At 47.2% G+C, this 25,096-nt stretch overlaps 1 protein-coding gene across 1 annotated transcript in view; it reads left to right on the top strand.

Annotated features, from left to right (window-relative positions):
• The window catches only part of LOC144141517 (galanin receptor type 1-like), a 190,732-nt gene extending 167,069 nt beyond the window's left edge, over positions 1-23,663 (top strand). The window contains exons 2-5 of the mRNA XM_077673065.1: positions 142-351; positions 6,943-7,093; positions 18,667-18,954; positions 22,219-23,663. Coding sequence (XP_077529191.1) covers positions 142-351; positions 6,943-7,093; positions 18,667-18,954; positions 22,219-22,389 — 820 coding nt within the window. The 3' untranslated portion in view covers positions 22,390-23,663. The remainder of the gene's footprint in view (positions 1-141; positions 352-6,942; positions 7,094-18,666; positions 18,955-22,218) is intronic.
• Positions 23,664-25,096: the final 1,433 nt, after the last annotated feature.

The following is a 25,096-nucleotide window of genomic DNA, read 5'->3' as shown; positions in this document are numbered from 1 at the left end:
AGCCAACCGGACAGTATCCTGGTTAACCTCCCTGCCTTTCCTGTACTGTAACTTCCTTCCTACCTTCTCATAAACTTACATACTGTCATAAACTCACCTTAACGCGCTGATACAATAGCCCCGTTCTTCTCTCCGCCGCAGGTACCTGGCCATTGTGCACCCTCTGGTGTCCCGTGCCCAGCAGAGCAAGGCGCGGGCCAAGCGCATCCTGTTAGCCGTGTGGGCTGCGCCGTGCCTCCTGGCTTCTCCCTTCCTGCAGCCCGCACGCGCAGAGTCCGACACGCTGTGGTCCCACTACGGCAGCATCTCGCGTCGAAGCTGCCTCATCACGCTCGATCCCAGCTTCAGGAGGCGAGTGCCGATTGACCATTGCTCCCCTCCCTTGCTGACTTGCTCCTCTTCAAGGGACATTCTGTGCCTTCAAGGGAATCATTCAAGAACTTGTCATTGAAATCCAGACTTACGAAAAATTGTTAAAATGATTATGAAATCAGGTTGAGGAGAAAACCAGCACGATCCAAGCAATGACGGTTGCCTTCCTGATCTGTGGCCAGCTGTGGACTGCAGGACCAGACACACCTGGTGGTTCGGGCAATGACAGTTAGGGTAACACATTGTCTGCGGGATTAGGGTTGCAGTCACTCTATCAAGCCCACTAAATGTTTCTTTCTGTGTGTGTGTCTCTCGCTCGGGCATAACTAATCGGAAATAAATAAAAATACATGGGCACTGGCCCAAATAGTTACAGACAAAGGACAATTTGTCGTCAATAAAAACAGTTTTCAACCTATGCACAATTAATGACCGAATGTCCTGCTGAGAGTTTGAGGACACAAGTTTAAGAGCCTCAAACAAAATATATAGACGGTCCCAGTGCTTTATCGCTGTTTTGTATGTTATACAGCGGCGCTTCTGACGTAAAAACTCGCCCACGGCGCAAGCTAAACTGCCTCACACAACTTTCGTACCAGGTACCATTGGAAATATTTTCTACGCTGCCCTAGGAAATATTTCGCTCAAGGAAACACTTCGGTCGAGCCTTCTTTCTAAAACAATACACCAACTGTTGCACTGAGGAGCTTGTCTGCGTGTACGCGCGTCTGCAAAAGTAGAAGAAATGCGGATAGCCTGACTACCTATCAACGAATAGCCAACAACCGATGGAAATCCAAAAGGAGCTGCCCTAATCGACGTCCGTAGGTCCTAGAGAATTCCAACGTCGTCGGGGAATGCTAATACGTGTCATCGCTAAAAAAGTTTGATTGATGACAGGCACAATGCTTTGTCGCAAGCGTTGAAGAGGTACCATACGTTGTGCATACGCAGTCCCCAGCAGGCCTCAGCGCAAAATGCTGCAGACTGTCATCGGGAGTATTATGAGATATATTTAGTTTTACGTAATTGGCATGTAACGGAAAGAGCCAAATATATCTTCTCGCTCCATACACAAAAGCAACCGTCGGGTTAAATACATCGAAGTGCATTGCCCCGAATTTACCGCCCACGCAGCCATGCTTATATGAGACACGAGACACCTTTCGGCCAAAAAGACACAGTAGACGGGGAATAGATACTTAAAGCTATTGTAGGGCCAGTTTGTTCATGGCTACAATAGAATGTTTAGCGCAGCAATGACAAAGACGCCGTCAGGTCACCGTCCGCGTCGTGACTGCGCTAAGCCTCCTTTTGTAGAAGAAGAATGTCAACCCCCGAGAAAAACAGAAACGCTTTACTCATGCAACTCCTTAAGCTTGCAGGTGTCCAGCTTCTGAACGAGAAATGAAAGATTTTGTAATGCGAGCCGATGAACTATTTATACGATCTGTTTTGTTAACATGCTTTGAATCCTCCCTGCCGCTGATCTCTTTACTTTCGTCTCGATGGAACTGGTTCAGTCTTTGTGTGAAGTAAGAAAGACAGCTTTGTCAGCGTTACAAAGAGTTCTCCGGGAAACGAAATTTCGTCTTCTTGATTATTTTTGACGCAGACTTGACGACACAGTGCCACTTCTCAATACTTGGAAATTGGCCGTCGATTCATGCGGCATTGTACACAAAAGGTGTAATGCCTTTTCACTAAACAGCAGTGACTTTTTCGAATCTCATTGCAAACGTTTCACCAGAAAACACTGCAATCGAATGCGCCAGTAGATACACCTATTAGGGGCTGTTGTAACAGTAGTGTGATGTTTTATAGAGAAAAGCCGAGAGCACAAGAAATGTGAAAAAAAAAAAATACATCTAAGAAGGTGTTCTCTTGATAGAAAAAGTGCGCTGTTATTGAACGGGCCCAATTCTCCGACCTGCAGTCGATGCCAGGCTGTGTGCCGTCTTTTTCAATATTCTTTCGTTACCTCTTATGTGTCGATCTGCCGGACACGCTTATTGACGTCTGTATGATTGTATGAGCGACGAAGCAACATCTTACATGACACATATAGGGTCATAACAATGGACAAGAGGTAACAAAACATTTCTTATATCAGACAGCAAGGCGTGAAGGCTGCTGCGATGGACCTAATAACGACTCTTTTTTTTCTACCATAGAAAAGGAACTCTGGAAGCCGCTGTCTTGGTAGCTTTGTTTTGGGAGTGGTCGCTGCAGATGACAGCGCTTTTCTGTTACATCTTGATACAAGTATGAAACCAGTTTTCGGCGTCACGAAATTAATACCAGAGGCGACGAAACAAACAGGAAAAATACAGCGACTCAAATATGTCAAATAGGAAGGAGCATCAGAACATACAAAAACACGAACAGGCCACTAACTAATAACTGAGTTAGTGTTCATCTCTTTGTTGCTCTCTCATCCTATTTGCGCTCTATCTTGTTAACAGGGACGAAGACACCTTCGCCAAATACAAGGTTCTGTTCTGTGCTTGCTACTGTTAATCGTGGACCTTGCTTTTGAAATTACTTGATCCATAATGCAAGCCCGCCATAAACACAGTAACGACCATCTTCATCTACTTCGCACTATTCTACAGTACAGCTATAAAGGCTATAAAGTCCGAAAAAAATGAGCAGCTGTTGCGCTTTCCGAACATGGATGGCAAGCGAAAAAGATCGAACCCATTTGGTTCATTGAAAATTAGATTGTTATTTACTTTAAAGGAATTTAGACGTTTATCACGTCTCGTTTGCATATAGTTAACTAGGGACGCGTAAATGAAGGGAATTTGCTGAGCTGCACGTGATGATGTGACATCAAAAGTACCTTCAGTAACAGTACTGTAGCTTAGGTGGGACTGGAGCTGTAAATCAGGTAGCTCATTGGCTGAATTTCCGTGCTGCCGAATCCAAGGTGGCGGATTTTAACCCGACCACGAAGGCCACTTTTGTGGAGTAGGCCAAAACGCAAACGTCCGCGTGCCTAGATTTCGGCGCTCGTTAACTGTTAGTGACCCCTTCCGTTTCCAATCTTTCTTGCGGCACTTGTCCATAAAGCGTAGGATTAAAGATTCCCAGGTAATCAAAATTATTGCGCAGCCTCCTACTACCCTATGAATCCGTACCAGTTAGGACAGCTCGCCATGCTTCGAAGGTTACGCTCTGAGGTCCCACCTCGTCAACCGGTACTCGTAGCTTGGCGTTAGTTAAGATGGTGATGGCTTCATGGTCGTAAAACAAGAATCAGCCTGCTGCGTGCCGCGTGACAGGTGAACTAGACAGCCCGTGAGTAGAACAGCTGCACCCAAAGGAGAGGAAGAGCTCTGACTCTGGGGAAACTTCCTTGTGAATTGCGGCCAGTCTGCTTGCCGCTGTACTTCGCGCAAATTACGAGGATACCAAGGCGAAGAAAGAGACGCAAATAGAACGTAGCAGTAAGGAAGACATCGATAATCTCCATGCTAGCGCCTTCAACACCCATCAGCAAACTTAAGGTACCCAGAAAAGCTTTGTGAAGGTGGCAATCAAATGCATTCAGGTGGTAGAACGCATAACGGGGGATTTTTGAGCTAAGTGTGAGCCCCATACGTTGTACGGATAATTTGTAAACAATTTTTGAAGCTAGCCTTTCTGGGCCGATGAGCGCGACGCCGCAGCGAGCCGATCGCTGCTGACGCAACGGCGAGGCTTACCCTGATTCGCCCAATCGCCGGCGAGGTCCGCCGGAAACGTCACTGCCATTGGCTTCCGGCTGCTCTTCCTCCTCCCTGCGCAATCCCGAGACAAAGGCGGGTCCGCAGCGATTGACGCGTGCCAAGGCGCAGGAATGTAGCTAGCGCAGAACGGAAGTCGAGCGTCGTGATGTCACATGGATATTCCCAGTGTTTCCAACTGTTCTGAAAGCAGCAGAGAGGGAAGAGGAATCGATCGGCAAGGGGGGAGAGGTGCATTTAATTGGTTCTGGCGCAGCTAATACTGAATGTAGATCAATAATTTCAACGGAATTGCTTCGTTGTATTGGTGCTACGCGACAATACAGGCCTTTTGTAACTTTTACTAAAGGCTTTTCCGGGTCCCTTGAAGTTCCCAAGAAATTTTTCTGACATTTCACCGAGTGCTGAAAAGTGTGCGCATCCCAAGGGCACTGCCAACTACTACGAAAATGAGCAAACCAAAAAGAGTGGCTATGATCTCGCGAGGGTTCGTACAAAGTTCATTCACTTCCCCTAGAAACATAGAATAACGTCTGGCGGATACTTAGTGTATGACTGTATGAATGGCCGTCTGCAGCGTTTCTTCAATTTGGCCGTCGCTACCTCCCGTGACCCAGAGATTTATGTCGTCTGCGTATACACTATGAAGAAGCCCGTCTATCTCGTTGATCGCAACCGTGAAAAGAAATGGAGAGAGGACTAAGCCTTGCGTAGCGCCTCTGCTCCCAAGTTTGACACTCTCTGATTTGGCTCCTCCTACAGCTCTCGCGAGTGTTCGCAAAAAGTTCACCCCGTTCTCCTGGAAACGGAGGATAAGCGATTCTCGGGTCAACGTTTTGCGCAAGACCTGCGTTTTTACGCAGCTCCAACGCGAGTAAAGTTCTCAGGAAATGGGGACTGCTCCAAAAAATAATACCAATAAAAGGTCAAGCGTAGTCGCCCCTCTTGATGTAACAGGATAGCTCTGCGCTCTCTGCAGCCGAAACGGAACAAAAATATGAAATTCTGCCCAATATTTTAACCAGAGAAAACGGTGTCGTGCAAAACAGTAAGAACTATCAGTCTACGCACGCGTGAGGGCAGTGGCTCATTTACAAAGTGGTCTGCGCAATGTTTAATGACGCATTAGAGAAGGGCGCTCGGGCTATGTAAGCTAAGAGGAAAGCAAACTTTGTTCGCGGGCTTATACACGCTAAGAGCAAAGCAAACATTTGCTATTATATCTAAGTAATTTCAGCCACGCAAGGAATACGTATATATCGCGCGGAAAGAGGCCTTACAGTTCGTGTACTTTTTTCTACTTCTTTAGCGCATTTCCATTTTGTCACTGTTTCCTCACCACAAATATACCAAAGTTTCTTCACATGCTAGTATGCCGAGGGATGAGAACGCTTTCAGCCGTCGGCGTGTGCGATTAGATAACGTCACAGAAATTGCTGCGCGTCACTACGCTCCGGTGGAGACGGACGAAGTGGCGGCCCCCAGCGGAATGTAGCGAAAGTCGTTCAACTTTGCAGTAAGGGAGACAAAGAAAAAATTTCCTCCGGGGGTTCGCTTTGTCGGTTGATTCGAGCAGACCACAGGGTCGAGAGCGGGTTCGATTTGTTCTAGTCCACAAAACCACAGCCTTCAGTCGATTAAACAGTACCTTTGGGATGTGGGCTATGTACAGTATTTTCTAACGCAGCAATGAGCTGCGAGATTTTGTAGATAGCCTCCCGTTAAGTAACCCTTGTAATCACCAAGGTACGAAGTGATAGGCCCGATGAGATCCATTATTTTAGAAAAAAGATTGCTGTTAAATGTACTGGAACAAGTCGTTCTCGGCAGCGCCAGATCGCGGATTCGAGTCCCGGCCGTGGCAGCCCCTTTTTTTAATGAGGCGAAAAACAAAAACGCCCGTGTGTACAAGATTTCGGCGCCCGTTAAAGATCCCCAGGTGGTCAAAACTAATCCGGAGCCCTTCACTACAGCGCGCCTCATCGCCTGCGTTGAGTCGGTGCATTAAGCCCTACAATCAATCAATCAATCAATCAATCAATCAATCAATCAATCAATCAATCAATCAATCAATCAATCAATCAATCAATCAATCAATCAATCAATCAATCAATCAATCGTTCTCGGCAATGAAGTCCAAAAACCTGTGGTGATACGGCATCAAGAGCCGTATCACCTCATCGCATGCGTTGCGTCGGCGCGTTAAGACCTACAATCAATCAATCAAGCAAGCAATCAAACAATCAATCAATCAAGCAATCAACCAATCAATCAATCAATCTATCGTTCTCTGCATTGAAGTCCAAGAACCTGTGGTGATACGGCATCCAGAGCCGGCGTTCTTAGTCGGAACATGGGTCTGCATACAGTTTCACAGTGTTTAGCTTCCGATTTCAGGAGCGCTGTAGACCACGGCAAGTCCACTGAAGAGTGTGGATATCTGCGGTCGATGCCGATGTGGAGCAATATGGGCAAGTAAGGCCACATGGCGCCAATCGATCGGGTGGCCGGGTGTGGGTGACAGCTGGTATGAGTGCCGCACAGACACGAATCCTCCGTAGCGCCACATCCTCGCGATAGGTGAGCCCACCAGGGGTGCTTGATCTGCACGGTGGCATACGTGTGTGCGTGGGACGCCGTAGGTCTTCTATGTCGGTGACCAAATTGGAAATTGAGTCCAGTGGAAATAGAGGCTGTGTATGCGTCGTGGGAGGTGCACCTGTCACCGCATCCGCCTGTTGCTGTCCAGATGAGTTGATGGATGTTGTCAGGACACAGGAGCGGAAGAAGCTCCTAGTGAATGCATGGCGTGATAATAATGAGTAGACGCGTTGTGCAGGGGCTACTACGCCAGCCTGTTCTTGCTGATGTACCTCCTTCCGCTGGCGTTCATCGGCTGGACCTGCGGACGCATCGCTCGCTGTCTGCTCCGAGGGATCTCTCTCACCCGACAGGGGAGCCTGCGGCGTCAGGAGGCGAACAGGAGGAAGGTATGCACCCACAGTCGCCTTCTAACCACGCAAATGCTTTCTCCTGTTCTTAAAAATATTGCCGCGAACCATGCATTGGGTTTGTTTGTTGATGTTTTGTTTTTACTGCCCGGCCGCGCCCGGCTGTGTTATCTGTGTCCCAAGTGAAGCGCGTGTTTCCTTCTTTATTTTAATGCCGCACGGGTTATCTCATTCTGATACGGAGGGCGTTTCGCCCTTACGTCACTAGCCTAAAATAATCTTGTTTGATCTACAATGTTCTGAATGTAAATCGACGGTTCGAGAAGCAATCGCGCCGAAAGATAAAAGCCTCCAGAGCAGACGCCGCGGTATTCGACTCGCCGATGCTCGCTTACGCTCGTCACTTTGTTGACTGCTGCTTCGCCTTCTGTGTATTTTTTTTTAGTTGTTAAAGGAGCACAAGTTCGATCCAATAAACTTGTTTTCCTGGAAGGCAACCGCGTCGTCTTTGGCTTCGTGACAATATGTATCGCTATAATAGCTCTTAAAAGAGAAGCTTTTTACATCCCCCTTGTAAATTTCACCTCGTTTACATTATAGTTTCAAAGTAGGGGTGCCATCTTGCTAGTAAATTATTACAGTGGCTCCTTCATCACAAGAACAAGAAAGAACTGGAATTGCCTTTCCGCCCACATTGTATCCTGCATCCATCCACGACCTTGCAACGTTCAAACTGTAAATTTTGCAGAAATTGTAGCATCATCGCTCGAATTTGTTATTGTTTAAATCCTTGCTCCTTTCTGTAAATACTTCTAAAATGAATAGTACTGAAATAAATAAATAAATAAATAAATAAATAAATAAATAAAATTTAGGGGGAAATAAATGTCAACGAAAAAAATAGCAGCATTTACAGCCCTCTGCTTCAACCAAGCCGTCCCTAGCGAAAAGTGAAAAGAATTTTACCATTCACTCACAATCAATCAATCAATCAATCAATCAATCAATCAATCAATCAATCAATCAATCAATCAATCAATCAATCGATCGATCGATCGATCAATCAATCAATCAATCAAATCATCAATCAATCAATCAATCAATCAATCAAATACTAGTGTTACATTGCATTATTGAGTGTTTAAATGTTTTCAATCAATCAATCAATTAATAATTAATTTGTAAATATTATGTAATTGATGAAGCAATTATTTAATTAATTGCCTATGCTTTTGTATATATTAGTATTGGCTATTGCTTAATTATTTAATTGATCAATAGTAAGGGAGCATCTTAGCCAAAACCTGAGCAACCAACCCGGAGGCATAGAAAACTGCCGATGTGTTATTCGTACACCTCATGCAGTGTTGTACCTGCAGACTCATTTTTGTTTGGTAAAGCTGACTGAGTACGCCCGTTTGGCTGCATACGCGATATGTGCCTGAGTAGGAGCATAATTATATGCTTGTGGTCATTTTAACATGAAAACTTTAAAGCAATTTTATAACGTCGTACTAAATGATGCCATATTTCGACACAAACCTGGCGTGTAAACACATATCCAGACGATGGTTTACGAAACCAACAAAATGTGGCTGCCTTTTCTGGTACCTCCCAGGGCGTTCTAAATGCGCCGAAGAGCAGTATAACTCTGCTATTTAAACCCGCATTCCACAGATATTAATTGTTTATTATTTTTCGTTCTCAATTTCTTTTTGCTCTGGAGAGTAAGAACTTGTTTTCGCTTATTTTTGCAGCATTGCTTTGAAGAAAGAGCGTTAAATTTGGGGGAAATATTATGCACCATCGCTAATTGCTGTCCGGCGAAGAGTAAAAGTTGAGATGTGGAATTGTTACGACGGTACCTATTAGGAATCAATCGGTCGGCTTTTACTCGTAGTGTCACTAACTTTGGCATGTAATGTTGAGTGTTCAGGAATGAGCCCTGTGATGAAGGCGCGAAAATGTGAGGAGTACGCGAGAAGTTCCAAGTTCTAACTGGCTGTTGGGCTTTAGGAGGTTGTTTCAAGTACGAAAAGCACGAAGTAAAATTTGCTTACCCGCCGCGGTGAATCAGTTGCTATAGCGTGTTCCTGCTGAGCCCAAGGACGCGGGTTCGATATCCGGCCGCGGCGGCCGCTTTTCTGATGGAGGCGAAAAGCAAAAACGCCCGTGTTTTCCAGATTTCGGCGACGTTTAAAGATCCTCAGGTGGCCAAAATTAATCCGGAGCCCTCCACTACAGCGCGCCTCATCGCCTGTGCAGCGCCGGCGCGTTAAAGCCCACAATCAATCGATCGATCAATAAATAGATCAATCAATCAATCAATCAATCAATCAATCAATCAATCAATCAATCAATCAATCAATCAATCAATCAATCAATCAATCAATCAATCAATCAATCAATCAATCAATCAATCAATCGGTAAAGAACGACGCATCACGGTAGGCGGGCACTTAAGTTGCATTGACACCTCTTCAGTTGCATAGACACACTTAAGTTTCATAGACACTTATGTTGCATGGACACATGACCATCTTGCAGAAGCAGTGGGGAAGAAAGCTTGAGAAACTGTCTGTGAAGTACGCGAACAGTGAAGTAGCAAAAGCATTCCATACGGGCACAAAAAGGAAGAGAAATTCATAACGGATAACGAGGCGGGAGAACGCCCTAGTGTTGTACCAGCATAAAAATGAGATAATGGAAAGCAAACTGTCTGGCACGAGGGGTACTGCTTCACTTTTATAAGCTACAACAAGCTGCGTAAGAACGGAGCGCATTCTAGTCAAGTATTTCAAAATTGATGGGCGGATGTTTGGCCTCACGAAGGGACGCAAAAACGATTTGAAGTAGTTTTAGGTAACTTGATTACTGTTCAGCCAAATACATGCGAGGGAAGTGGGTGCCTTCCTCAAGAACCGCGATTTAAAGGTAGTTCCGAGAAGGTGAACTACACAACTGTTAAGGAGATTAAAAATACATTGGCATTTTGGTGCAGGAAAAGTAGAGAGAAAAGAACAACGTAGAATAAATGCCACATTATACGAACGAAATCTAACCTATGAGCCTGTCGTAATAGCTGCAGTAGTGTTATGAGGCAGTATAACACAGTTGTTTTAGAAGCTGTGGTGCGATGACGCATGCCATAAACCTAATACGAAGGTGATGTGAAAATAAACAAATAAATAAAACCCGGCTATAAAAACCAGCTCCACAGAAAGTTATAGGAAAAGGTTTGTCATTGCGTAATTTCAGATGTTACAGCACGCTAATGCGGCGGTGGGAGGGCGTTCCCACCTTAGGCTTTATGGAGAATTTTAACAGAGAAGCTGTTTATCAAATCGTTATTTTTCGTGTGCGCAGTTAAAAATACTAAGAAAATTCCGAGCGCACGTGAGCGCGTCAATCGCGGCGACCGCCCTCCAGGTAATGAAAAAAAAATTCCCCCGCACCTCCCCGAAGGGAATCGTGCAGAAATGCGAATGCATTGGGTGCACCGATGAGTGTGTTGCGAGTAATGGCGTAATTAATGACGAGAGTGTGAACGTAATCATTTATTCATCAGCACCTGTTTGTGTTATCGTTGTACCTGACGGCCACAATCACTGCCTTGTGATCGCTAAAGTGCACGGTCAAAGGGTCTTTGAGAAGCATACGCGCGTCAGTTTCGCGTAAAGACCAGATCAATGCAACTCCCGTGAATGGTAGTGGGGCACGTGTCGAAGCCGGCAGAGAGGCAATGCATAGAGTGCCTGGTCTGCATGTACTCGACCAGCCACTCGCCACTCTTCTTGCGCACGTCAACGTTGAAGTCGCCAACCAAGACTATGGGGTCAAAGGGTTTGGAGCGCACGCGCACTCTTTCCATAGCCGCGTCCAGCTGCGCGGCAACGGCGTCTCGAGCCCCCGACTAAGAAATGCATTCGCATTTACGACGACGACGACGACGAAGGCAGAACTACGAGGCGCGCGCTCACGTGCGCTCGCGCTGGAGGAATGCAGGCGCACGCTGGCCAACGGAGTAAGACAACCCCCGGCTAATAAATGCATTCGCATTTAAAAGCAACAAAATGCCGAGCGGTCACGTATGCGTGCTTCGCGGGGACCTCCGCACGTTTGTCAAGCCAAGCATAACCACTTAGCAAGATTGGCCAAAACTGTCAAAAAAAAAAAAGCTCCATCGTTCGCAGCAATCGTGGAAACACTTGCTCGAAACGAGAAAGACTGGAGAGTTCGCCGTAATTGTGGCAACACTTGATCGGAACGAGAAAGATACGTCATAGCGTACGCCCCTCCAAGGTGATGTCTAAGGATTTTTAGTTTTAAAAAAATGAACGAAGCTCACACTTATAGCAGCACACATGGAGTCAAGGCCGTTGCGACGGCGAGGAAGAAGCAAATCGGCTGCAATCGTGGACTTAAACTATCGTGATGATCGTGAAGGTTGCGTATAGCTTCGCTACCTTCAAGTCTTACGCGTTAGTTAGAGCTTCCTTCATTTTTTTAAAATAATTTTCAAATTTAGCAAAATCTTTAGGGGCATTTGAAGCACCGTCTAAGAAGTCGTTAGTTATGTTACTCGATATATTTATTGACATTCACGGTCACTCGTGTAATTAGTTAAAAGAAGACGTACCAAAAAAAAGCGTAGCGCCTTATGTGCTCAGTTCCTTCAGTTTTGGGTCGGTGTAAAAGTACGAGCGTGTACAGCACACGCAGTGCATGGTTGCAAAAGCGATGATTCACCTGAATGCGCTTTTACTCTGCTAACATGTTCCTGTCATTCACCCGACTGTACACGACGAACATTCACGGCATACTTCCACACTTTCCCTTTACACGCCGGTCCTTCCAAGCGTGTTTTTTATCACGCTTGGAGAAGTAGAAGTCCTCGTAAGCTTGATAATAATTGACGTCTGCCCCAGGATCGAACGTTCAGCGTCACTTGTGCCGCTTGGCGGAGCACGAATGTGGTTCCCTTGCTTACTTTAAGCAGCTTTTCGCCAGGAATTCGGATGCCCCGAAGCTCTGCATCGTAGCTCGATCCGCTCAAAGCTTGGATACTCTGCGGCCCGGCAAGGCGTAACTTGCGCGCAGCGATTCATTAAGAGTGGAGGTAAGCTCGGGAAGCCAGGAAAGATATGCCGCCGCTTGAAAGTTCCCACCTCTACGCTTTAGGCCGAGTTTTTAAATTTAGGGGTTGCCCGCTCACGTTTAACGGCACGCGGTCATACGCATTCTGTTGGAGGAGACAGGATACTATACACTACAGCTCCGAATTTAGAGCGCAGGCAGCGCTGATGAACCCTCTTTATGGTTCCGTAGTTATGTTGCTGCGATTTCGGATCTAGGTGATTGGTTTCTGTGATGGTGACGAAAAAAACTAGTTCCCCTCGTCTAACGATAGCGATGGTTAACACGCTCATACTTCTCGTGAGGGATTCGTTCGCTGTCGTTGGGACTGTAGGTGGCCCGCCGAGGTTTGTTGATGGTACGGTCGCCATAAGTAAGACAAAGAAAGCTTCGCTTCAAATCGAAACTGATTCGACCGTTTCGGAATGGCTCATTGGACAGACGTCGGCTGCATTACGCGAGAGGCCCAGGTTAGATTTCGGCCACGGAAGGCTTTGTATTCCCGAGGCTCTGAAAGTGCCTTCGTTTATCATCATCATCGTTTCGTGATACTTATTGTCTAAAGTTGGCTTTACTACAGCACATTATGGTGACGTGACGGTCGCCATCAGCGAGGTACAACTTTTGCTTTAAAACAAAATGCACGGACACGTAGGCACCTTCTATGAGCTGTGAATGGGAAAGCACTAACTTCCAGTTGAACGTCTCAGAGCGCTGCTTCGAATGGGTATGTTGGCGTCGTAGCCAACGGAAATCGGAGAATTTTTGTTGAGCCTCTGGCGGAAGATGCTATCGTCCCTGCTTATCGTAGCTGCGGCGTGTACCTTTGGGTCACAAACCGGAATTTTATTTGACCCAATAGGAATCAGAAAGCCAGCTTTATGCATATTGGCGGTAATTGCGCACAGCTTTGCTATACCGCATGGGCCGTGCAAGTTTCAGAATGTCAGAAATTGGGAATGGGCACATGGGAATGGCGCCATTATTTAATACCGTTTAATGGGGCAGGGATCCATTCTGTTACCCTTAATGACCAACGGTTACCCTTAATGACCAATGCGAAGTCACGTAATGACTTCGCATTACGTGCCCTGCTGACGCCAATTTCTTCCTTTTAATTTCTACTAATATGTTCTTAACACGCCTTGGTTTCCTCACCCACTACGCTCTCTTCTACTCCCGTAACGTTAGCTTGGCAGGGGGATGCAGAAAGTTAGCGGGGCAGACGAGATCAAGAAGTTTGCGGGGATAAATTGGTCGCAGTTAGCACAGGACCGGTATAATTAGAGATCTAGGGGAGAGGCCTTTGCCCTGCAGTAGACGTGGACACAGCTGATGATGAATAATGGCGTAGGGGTCTCAATTGTCAAAAAAGAGCCATTACCATGATATGAGGCTATCTATGAGCGTGACCTTTAAATGATGTTGAGCGTGGACGTTGTTTATGTTCGTGAACAAGGCGGGAAAGCTGTAGGTGCTGGAATTTGCAATGTTTACACTTATCAATACATGTCAACAACAGCGACAAGGTCCCCTACCCCTAGAAACATACGGTATTTTTGTCGGTATTGAACCGGACGCTAACCGACATACTGTCCATGTGCGTCTTTTATGACCACGGAGATTAGAACCTCGAGTTGCCATTCGTCGCTTTAGCTTACAACACCTCCCGCAATGACACGTCGGGTTTCTCCACATTTCATTATACTGCTTGGCGGCCAACCGGCTTTGCCTTTGACTCGCTACTTCCTGCCTCCCCCTCTAAATACGCTCGCGTTGCTATCGCTCGGGCCCATCAAGCTCGTCAACTGGCTCGCGACCACCTTGTTCACGGCTATTTTTTGCCCCCAATTTCGCATTTCATCCCTACACCGAATCTTTTATATTGCATATTGCCGCGATCCATGCATCGGGTTTGTTTATTTGTGGTTTGTTTTTACTGCCCGGCCGCACCCGGCTCTGTTATGTGTGTCCCAAGCGAAGCGCATGTTCCACTCTTCATTTTTTTCCGCATGGGCTATCTCATTCAGATAAGGAGCGTGCTTCGCCCTCACGTCACCGGCCTAGAATAATCGTCTTCGATCCACAGTGTTGTAAATCGGCGGTCTGGATGTAAGTCTGAATGTAAATCGGCGATTAGGGAACCACTCGCACCGGAAGATAAAAAGCCTGCAGAGCAAACGCCGCGGTATTTGATTCGCCGACACCAGTCTGCGCACGTCACTTTGTTGACTGCTGCTTCGCCGCCTGTCTGTTCTTTGAGTTGTTAGGGGAGCACAAGTTCACTCCAATAAACTTGTTTTTCCTTCAAGACAGCTGCGTCGTCTTTGGCTACGTGACAATATCATAAGTACATACATATTTGTAAATACTTCTCTTTCTATCAACATTTCCTTCTTCGCCCCCTCCAGCCCACCTGGCCCCTCTCTCCGATGCCACCTTCCGCTCTCGAAAGCAACCACTTTCTGCAACGTCCCATTCCACCCCCCTTTCAGTGCCAGAGAGCTGTCCTATCCATTGAACATGTTAAAACAGCGCGGTAGAGGCGGCACGACAAAGCAGACAATACACGCGGCTAGCGCTGGACATCAAGTGAATATTTTAGCGCACACAAAAGAAGATATACAGAAACAGCGCATGCGCGAACATGGGAGAAGTAATCATGAGCATTTCCGCGACGAAGTCAGGTGGTTCAATTTTCACGCACGTGACAAGTGCGCATTCATCTGACCTATTCTTTCTTTCACAAAATCTTAGATCCCGTGCATAAACAGTTATGACTTGCCTTCAGGATACGCTACGCTTCAAGCATTTCCGACTGGCCTGGTCCTTAAAACAGCGCAATACTTCCTTGTCGTCCCGTCTGTCGTTCCGTCTCTACCGCGCTGTTTTAACATGTTTCACAGCTCCATCCAACTACTTCACATTTATGCATTGACATCCCAGCCCATAAAAGTTGCATGTACAGCTGTATTTCAATTGCGCAAAAAAAGTAACCAAGACTGGAGAGAGACGACACGAGACAGAGCGTTCTGTCTGGTGTCGTCTCTCTCCAGTCTTCGTTACTTTTTTGCGCAATTGAAGTACAGCATGGATTACCAACACGCCCAAACCTACAGCCTACTATGCATGTACAGCTCATAGAGTTGCTTAGTAAGTACACTAGAGAGGATACTTGGCCTGGGAATCAATGTCGGCGTTGGGGGGGGGGGGGGGGGGGTTATGGGAAGATGAGTGGTGCTGGCTTGGGCTTGACATGACAATTGGATTTTGAAGAGTTTGGGGGGTTGCTTTCTTTACTATGTTTCTTGAATGAAACCAGGCGCAAACGTAACAGGACGCAGAAAGGAGTACACAGGACAAGCGCTTCTAACAACTGAAAAATTTATTAGGCAGAAAAGAAATATATAGGCAGAAGATACCACACCCCCAAACACCAAAAAACAAACAAAAAAGCGCAGAACACTGCGCAAACAAGATGAAACATTCCATGCCAAAAAGGAAAAACAAACATGCGCCAAAATCAACTCACGAGCCCCTGAGATACATGATCTATTTTGCATGAAGCATTACACTTGCTTGGCTAACTCACTTATCTTTCCTATCATTAATGTGGTACGCCTCAACGATTTCCCGTGTTATCTGGCGATTATGCTTGAACAAAATGACAGTCTCAGAAAAATTCGGAGTGCAGCCACATTTCTTGCAGTGAGAAGACAAATGCGACGAGGCTGCCCCTTTCAATGATAACTGATGCTCACGTAAACGCACATTCAGGCACCGTCCAGTTTGTCCCACGTACGTGCGCCGACACGGGAATAGGGGAATACTGCGCCTGGTTTCATTCAAGATGCATTTCCAACTCGCCCAGCTTGCAACTCTTCTGCAGTTTATTTCTTTACTATGCATTGATATGCCAAGACAACCGTTCCGACAGACTCTCATGAAGAGGAACACTCTTGACTTCCTTTACCCTTAGCTTTAAAGTAGCGTGCATTTTCAACATATATAACAAAGCACTCTCGTTAACGTTTATGCGGCAATGCGTTTGAATTTACGACCAATAAAACGGTGGCTCATGACGACACCGACGGCCGTGATGTGAGCCGCATTGACGCTAGTGCCAGATTCCTTCTTAGTGTGTACGCCTCGAGCTTCGCTATCGCTGCGCCGCCTGCCGCCGCCTCTCCGCGGCTCTTGCGGGATGACCGTTGCGCGGCTGATAGGGGCTCATGCAGTTTTTTTTGTTCTCTTTCACTTTTTTTTTTGCCTCACCGTGCCCTAAACAACTTGTTATGGTGATGTCTGTAAGCAAAAAGTACGTTTAGTGCACGTCAAAAAACAGCTGCGCCCTGGTAGACTGCTCGAACGGCGACAAGAGCTATCCGTGGACATGGTACTGTGCGCTTCTTCGCCGCTCTTACGGGAGTCGCCGATGGCAGCAGCATATCACCACTGTAACCTCCGAATACGTCAGGCACAAGTGATTTCTATAGTCGTCTCGTTTAGACCTGACCTCATACTGGCACAGTGGGAGGTTGGCTTCATTTTGCAGCGCGGACAATGAATGCAGCTTTGTTTTGGATACTTAAGTCGTAGAAAAATATGTTTCGGAGATGTGATTGCCCAATACCTGACAACAACTTGTGGCATTTATGGGAATATAAGCCACGCAAAAATGTTTAGTATATTTCAAGGCTGTACTTCGTTCAACATGTGCCCACTCACGCCTTATAGCAAGGACCGAGGAAAGAATGAAACCACGAAAAAATAAACGGGGTGCCATGGCACATCATTTATTTTTTCGTGGTGTCATTCCTTCCTTGGTTTTCTTGGAGCTGCTCTGTTTCTTTCCGACTTGCAAGTCTGAAAGAAACAAAACAGCTCGTACGAAATGAAGAAAACCAAGTGGAGCTTCGAAAATTCTAAAGACGTTTGCGAAACTTAAGCAAGGTAGCACCCACAAGACCAAGTAGATGCGAAATGCACTCATATATCGCAAAACATGGAAGGGGGGGGGGGGGGCACTTAACTATCGTTGCGCACAAATTCGGAGCGAAACCAAGGAATGAACGTTTTATTAATCCCACACACAAGCTGCGCATTCACTTTCCTTTTGTTTTTCGGGTTCAACGAACACCTGATCACTCGGCGGGCGCATGCATATACAGGGTAGGCGGTTCACAAGCGATAAAATCTAGGTGTCGCTGGAAGAGGGTGGTATTTGAGCCCTATGATTCCACTTTGTTCTAGATACTGCAGGCACCCTGCGTTACATGATGATGTTTCGAAGAATCGTTTAGTCGCAGACGCGGATTACTCTGTGAGCCCGTATCCGCGCTGCTCGCGGAAGATATATTTAGCAGATGATCGATTGCGAGCGCTCACCTCGCGACAAGGCGGCCAAGCATTTTATTTTTTGTCGTGTGCTAATGCCCGCGTGAAATTATGCGTTGCTCATGTCGCTGATTGCGTAGAATTTTTGTGAAATTTATGCCAGACTGGCTTTCTCAAGGGTAGTGATCAATACCTGAGGTATAAAGCGTAACTGGCGCGGTCAGGTATGAGGGCTCCGCTAGATTATGTAAGCACGCAAAATCGATTTACATCCTAGTGTTTAGCCACAGCATGACCATCTGAATAAACACTGCTTTCGGAGATACTGTTACTAAATTTCCAAGCAGTGGAATTACAATCAGCGCCATGCATATGCCGGTTTCGCCTCTGACACACGCTTGGCGCTTATACGAACCGAATGTATACCGCACTAATATCGCATCAGAAACATTTACAATCTCGTGAATGCAAGTGACTGCTCCACATAAATGTTTCCAACGCATACAAACGATAAATATCAGTCGTGAACGTGCCACAACTCCCGCGACACCTTTCGAAACTTGCCGCTAGGGGAATTTCAGTGGCGCCCCCACAGGCAGCGCTCGAGGCGTATATTGTAGCGTGAGCTACACTGGCCGAGGTTGAGCAGTCTCGTGTGGCTCCTGGAGAGCCGTCCTGCGCATGCGCGAGGAGCACTGACGTCACACGGCGCACAGAACGTTGCTCGCTGCCCGACGTCTCTCACACACCCCACGCGCCCAGCGTCTTCCCCGACCTCCGTTCCGCACGTGGCAGCCCGGTCCACTTGATGATCATGCGAGGGGTGGCCGGGTGTGGAACTGATTGCTCGTGCATCGCAGCAACACCGGCGTGGTGGAATCAGCTTACCTCTGGTGAGATTGGTGACGCCGCGCCGGAGCCGCTTCATAAATGTACATGTGTCACATAATGCGTGTACCGTGTGTGTGTCATTGAAGCAGCAGTAAGCATGATAATCAAGCTAATCCTAGACAACTAGGAAAGATAAGAATAACCAGCTGAACCTGAGCTCGCGCTACGTATATCCTGGCATAGCTGAGCAAAGCCACTGCTAATGTTTTGTAAGAAACCCGATGCTACAGCTGTGTACGCTCTCGCAGGTGGCCAAAATGGTGATGGTGGTCGCCGGGGCGTTCGCGCTTTCGTGGACGCCCTACTTCCTGGTGTCCATGTGGACCCAGTTCGGCACCAACTACCTCGAGAAGGAGAACTACTTCTTCACCATGCTCAGCATCAACCTGCTCGCCTTCCTGAACTCGTGCGTCAACCCCTTCATCTATGCCGCCATGAGCAGGCGCTTCCGGGGCGGCTTCCGCCGGATCCTGATGCCCGTCACGTGCGCCGGAAGCTGCCGCTCCACTTCCGGGTGGCCGCCAGCTGCAAGGCCAGTGAGCTGCTTTTTCTCCTCCTCTCTCTGCCGCGCCAGTGCTCCCCCTCCATGTAATACAGAAGAAATGTCGAGGCTATATATTGTATTCACTGAAAAAAGTTTAGCTGTCAGTTTCTTCGCTTGGCAACACTGGAAACGGCCACGGACATGGCGCAGTTTATACCACTGCTACAGTGTACTAGAAGAAAGGTGTGTGTCGTCCGGGGCCGATTAGGGGGGTTCCTTTTGCGATGAAAATTTCTGCAGAGGAACTCCTGTTGTAAGCAGCGCCTCTGGCGGCCGCTGCTTACCATGGTTTCAGAAGTCTTGTTTGTTAAAGTAATCCTTATTTGTGGCCCTAAATAGTCTCTCATGATATAAACTTCTATAAAACTCCTTAAATACCTGTTTAGTTTGATCAAGAAACTTGTGGGTGGTGCTGGTTGCAACAGGAGTTCTCTGGGAAACGCCTGTGCTCCATCCAATTTTTTCATCGCAAAAGGGACCCTCCTCTCTATTGGTTGTCCCCCCCGAAACTGCACACCTCTACCTTCAATTACACTGTACCACTGCTCCTGCACGCCGCAAAACGAAAAGAAAAAAACACTGGCGTGCCTCGTCCGCTCAGTTGCAACCCGATTCTTAACGGTGGTGTCAACAGAGATGTTATTAATCGCACTCACATTGGAGTCGAGGCATGGCTTTGCGTTCGGTGGGGTAAAGTTTGGAACATCCGACACACATCATGTGTTTAGCACGGACAGGTACCGCCATCCGGCGGAGCCCGACGTAACCAGTGACGGCGAAATCAGATGGTTACCTGCATGAGTGCCTCACCAGTAAATAGAACCTGTGAAGACATGCTGGTACTTCGTCCGTTTTGAAATAACTACCTTTTGGTTGTTCACTCAGCTCCATTCTAGCCACGAAGGACGTTTTTTAACAGAAGGTGTAAGGATTTTCAAAAAAAAACTTCAAGTTTCCCTATTTAATGACGTAATAACGACAGATGTGACGTAATACGGGCAAGTGCACTAAACACGAAAATCAGTTATCATTGCGTTAACTGCGCGTTAGCATTCGGGTGATATAATTAAGTGGAACTAAAGGTCCCATTACAACTACCCTGCCATGTTTCCTGGGGGTGGCTTAGGTCAGCAACCGCCAATCACACAAAGATTTTGTGACGTCATAGAGACGTCGCCGAAAAGGGGCTGGAGCGTCGCCACTGTTCCGTATGTTTTCTCATTTACCTCCATTATTTCTTGAAGTTTGAGGTAATATTGGTGTCATTGTTATCGCTGCGAAACAGTCTTTCTAATAAACTGGTGCAAAACAGTGTTTTGTGTTCATGGACTTTTTAAAGCACACAAATCAGGGGCTTGTTTTTAAGGGATATAGAGATGTCGGTTGCAAGCGTGTAAGTTCAAGGGACACTGAAGTGAATTTTTCCGTCTTATTCTTTGCTGCTTGGTCCAGATCACTTCGCAAAATCCATTATTTTACTGCTTAGCAGAAGTCTAGAGCCGTGGTTTGCTTGTAACGGGCGGCAGAATCTAAATCATTAGGCGCCACTCGTGGGCGCCGCAGCAACTAACACAGTGACGTCACACTGGTTTAAAATGTGATTTAATTCTATACCTGCCTTCAGAATTGTAATGTTCCTTCATTTCGGATTCAGTATCGAATTCTTGCTTGTTACCGAACAGGTTGGCCGGGTTGAACATGCTCCCAATGGGCTAAATTGGGCCGTTTGAACTTTCCAGTGTATTTCCATATCCGACACCAGCAAAAGATACGGGGAAATTTAGTGCGAGTGAAGGGGCAGTTTCGAGCTCACGCTTCTAGTTTGAGAATGCCCGTAAACCTGCCTGGAAGCTCAGAACGCCTATAACATGGCCCACGTGCCCTAGATTTTAATCTGGTACGCTATTTAGACAATGTCTACTACATATTTCAGAGCCCCTTTAAGGAAGCAGGGACTGAACCATATCACACGCGGGACTAGGGGCCAGTTGGTGAACTTGTATTGCTTTGTGTTTTTTGAGCTGGCGTTGACGTGAAGCGTAATCGTGCACGAGTACACGCAACGAATGATGCCGGCGGACGTTCCATCAACAACTTTCGTTTTAGCACGCGTTTTTAATGTGTTCGTGAATGGCATCCACCGGGGTTTATTTTACGAGATGATACAAACGAAACTATGGGGCTCATCTAATTACTTGGAGTCAACATTTGAGAGGTGTTCGAATCAACGTTAGACGTTTTTGTGTGTCCTTCAAAGTACCGTTTTTCGCGTGAGAAGTGCCTTTTCAGCAACTGAGAACATAACGTGGAGCTGGTTAAATCATAGTACCATGGAACAGTATGCTAACAAGTGACGAACCAGTAAAAAATGGCAGCATTTCCACTCCGCGGGTGATGGCGAGGGTGCGGAGTACGGGGACTCGAAATGAAATCCAAGTTGCGCCCCGAGAGACACCCGATTTGCGCCCCGACCGTCATTCGATTTGAGCCGTGAGTTGCACTTTGATTATTCTCTAAATGAAACTGCAACTCACGGCTCAAATCGAATTTCGCTTGATTTTCGCTTGATGGTGGTGGGCGCACGGATGGACGCGGACGGACATTGGGAGGTCCTAAGGTACTCCGCACCGTTACAGGCGAGGGAGTAAGCCGTTTGATTCTCGGGTACTAACTCACGGTAGTAGCCCAATGGGTAAGACTAGCACCACTAAATAAGCTACGCTTAAGGGTACCACCACTTGGCACTCCCGGAAGCGTCTGGGGGCCATTTTGTTTCTGGCTTGCAGTGTGGCCATGTCTCCCGACGAAACCGCCGCCGGTTGTGACGGGCAGAGTTCGGCCGCCCACTCTAGGGTCCGCGCAGCAGAGAGCAAGAGAGGAGATGCGCCCAGAAACAAAATGGCTACGCCCATATGTAAACAAATATCACGTGGTGCCGACCGACCAATGAAAATCCTGGCGGCTCATAACAGCGACAGAAAAGAGTGCCGATACTCTAAAAGCCTTTATTTAGTGACGCTAGGTAGGACTACTGACGCTAACTCTGTCTGGTATACCAGACACAGGCTCGAATCCTGCCTGTGCCTGTGTAATTTTTTGCTATTGTAAATGCTATCGCACGGTCGCGGACGGACATTGTGCGGTACTAAGGTACTCCGCACCTAAAAGTCTGCGAAACGTGTGCAATCGAGTGCTAAGTTTCCCAATACCGGGCGCGCGGGAGCGCTGTTATGTTTCCCGTCTGCCCTGCTTGCAGGCCCGTGGTTCCCGCCTGTTCATCGTCATTCCGCCTTCGCCTCCTTCGGCTGGCGAACGGAACGAGCCTCCTTTCGACGGCGTCCAGCGGCTCGCAGAGCGACACGCTCCCTGTGCCTCTCCCGGGACAGCCCCAGCACCGCGTGGGTCCGCGGACCGGGAAGCTGGCTAAGCCGAACCGGCCGGCGGGCATCGCGGACGCCCCCTTCGTGCTCGTCTCCAACTTGGCGGTGAACACCGACACCGAGAAGCACCGTCGGACTCTCAGTGACTCAGCGCTGGTTCAGCATAGCGCCCGTGACGAGAACGTGCCTCGGTGTCCACAGTCCGAGCCACCTTCCGACAGAGAACTGCATCCCAACTAACCATCGTACGCGCGATGCGAGTACAAAGGATAACTGCCTCAGGCGCTGTCTTCTCGAGACCTGTTGGAAGGAACATGCTGAGACCCTAGAAGAGATGGAACGTCCGAAGTTTCCGTCAGGTCTTCGCCTGAACAAACGCACTCTCCAATGGCACAACACAATGTCATGCCTAAAAGACACCCTCAAGTGCTCACAGCAAGAACAAGGTGAAGGACAGCTACCAGGATCGCAAACATTGCCGTTCCTTGTGGGATTCCCTGAATCTAGATAACAACGTGGGCAACTTCAAAGAGAAGGACAACTACCAGGACAAGCAGCATAGTTGCTCCTTGTGTGACGAAGTCAGTGGCTTCAATAATGAATACAGAACCAGCCGTCCGGTTGTCAGCCTGTTTATCTCCAGCCGTGTCCCATCTGAGAGAAGGACAACAGCCACCACGGGTGCTGGCCTTCATGATGTCACAATTGTTTCCATGTTCTAGATGTCCGACATCAATGTGATACCCCATGACTGAGACTGCTGACCAGTTTGTGGCCAGTTTTAACTATGACGAACCGAGCGTCGTGCCATCCAAAACCAGTGCCGTATTAGCTTAGTCCAGTGGCACTCAGGAGTCCTCGTTGAAAAGGCATCCAGAGGTGGGAAACTGCACTGCTTCGCAGGCTTTAGAAATGTAGTGGTCACTCAGATAGAGAAGGGTTACGGAGTAAAAAAGAGTATTAAAAAGTAAAAAAAAGAGTAAAAAGGAGTAAACGTATAAAGGAGTAAAAGGCCGCAAGGGGATAGTTATGCCTTACTTTTCTTATCAGTCCCAAAGAACCTTGTTTCAGTTATCTACATGAGATCTCTGGAGCTGCGCTCATTGTAAAATTGTGAAGAAAATATGCGGGCAGAAATGTGATATTACTCATACTGTTGACGCTTTATAAAAGCCCGCCTGTATGTTGAGAAAGTTTCTGATCGGTTCTGGAACGGCATCATTGCTAGTTCGGAGGACTGTTAACTAGCCTACGGCTACCGTCGTCGGGATAGTTAACGCAATATTATTCTTGCTGAATACTAACATACGTTGAAATGAGAGTTCTGGTGTTTTATCGATGTCTGTTCAAAATGTGTCTTTCGGAGATGAAAAATAAACAGATTTGCTGAAATGGAGTGCTTCTGAACCCTTCCATGCAAACAGAAGTCGCTTGACAATCGTTGAGAGTCAACGTTTACAGTAAAGGGTATGTGTTCAACAACAACGTCGACACTAGATTAAGGCGGCCGCTTTCCTGGTGGAGGTGGAAAGCGAAAACTCCTGTTTGTTCGAGATTTCGGCGCACGTTAAAGATCTCCAGATGGTCAAAATAATCCGGAGACCTCCCCTACGGCGCGCTTCATCGCGTGTGTAGCGGGGGCGCGTTATACCCCATAATCACCGAAACTAGATTAAGGTCGTGAAAGAGGTGAAAGAATGGCTGCAGAACAACTCATGGTGTGGAAAAGCAATGAGCGCAGCTGCGCTAAAAGGGCTTGTCGTCGGCAACTAATCCGTAACGTTACTTCTGACTTGACTTCTTGCCGCGAAATATTTCTTTAACAACAAGTACTCTTTAACAACAAGAATCACAAGTACTCAAAAGCAGGGCAGAACGCTATTCCCGCTCCACGACCTTTTTTCTTTCCTGTTCCAGTCGTAGGTACCGTGACACACCGCCAAGGTGCCAAATGGCAAAAAGCAAACTCCAAATTATCACCTTGTCAATGCCTATGAGCTCCGAATGTGAAAGCATTAATGTACAGTTTTACGCCGATGAGCGCTTCTTCGATGCGTATGCCGAGGTCACAGCCAATGGGAACTAATCAATCGGCCATGCTCCCCTCAGGGCAACTGTCATTGCCACTCGCCAATACCGCTGAGTAAGAGGGAGAGAAAAAGAGAGACGAACTTTTGTCGAAAGAGAGGGGCTAGGGAATCGGGGTGTCTAGGTTGTAAAATAATTTTGGCCGTTTGTGTCAGCTCACAACCAAATTGCAGTGGTTTAATCCGCTCGAACTCCCAACTACAGCTGTCATCGGATAACCAAATTGTCATGTCAAAGCCTAATGGCGTACCAAGAAAAGTAAAAGTAGTTGTACGCCAAGCTGCGGAAACCGTTGTCGACGTTTTATAAGTTTTATAAGTTGAGGGCCACAGCGCGTTCACTAAGTCCACCTTTGCTCTACTGAAGCCATATACCCGTTGTGGCGTCGTAACTCCGTGCTCGTAATTCCCGGGCTCATGGTTTGATTTGCATCCAGACTCAACGTTTCCTCATTAATTTTGAAGTGAATTGCTTTAGTTTTATATCTTTTCAAAGTCGGCCATTGTGAGGGCGTTTCCATGCCACATACTTTAGAAGGCAGCTTTTGTGCTCAAAGGCCCCTTTATTGTTTTCGCAATAAAAGCCTGTGGTAATGTCGCCACCATTCTAGAACTCTTCGTTCACTCGGTTACGCGGGTCACGATGGACGCCATCACCGCCGCCGCG

Source organism: Haemaphysalis longicornis, unplaced genomic scaffold (assembly GCF_048455015.1).
Source record: "Haemaphysalis longicornis isolate Haplotype H1 unplaced genomic scaffold, Haemaphysalis longicornis Haplotype H1 scaffold_6, whole genome shotgun sequence".
Classification (NCBI taxonomy): Eukaryota; Metazoa; Arthropoda; class Arachnida; order Ixodida; family Ixodidae; genus Haemaphysalis; species Haemaphysalis longicornis.
This window is presented reverse-complemented; position numbering and strand designations above follow the sequence as displayed.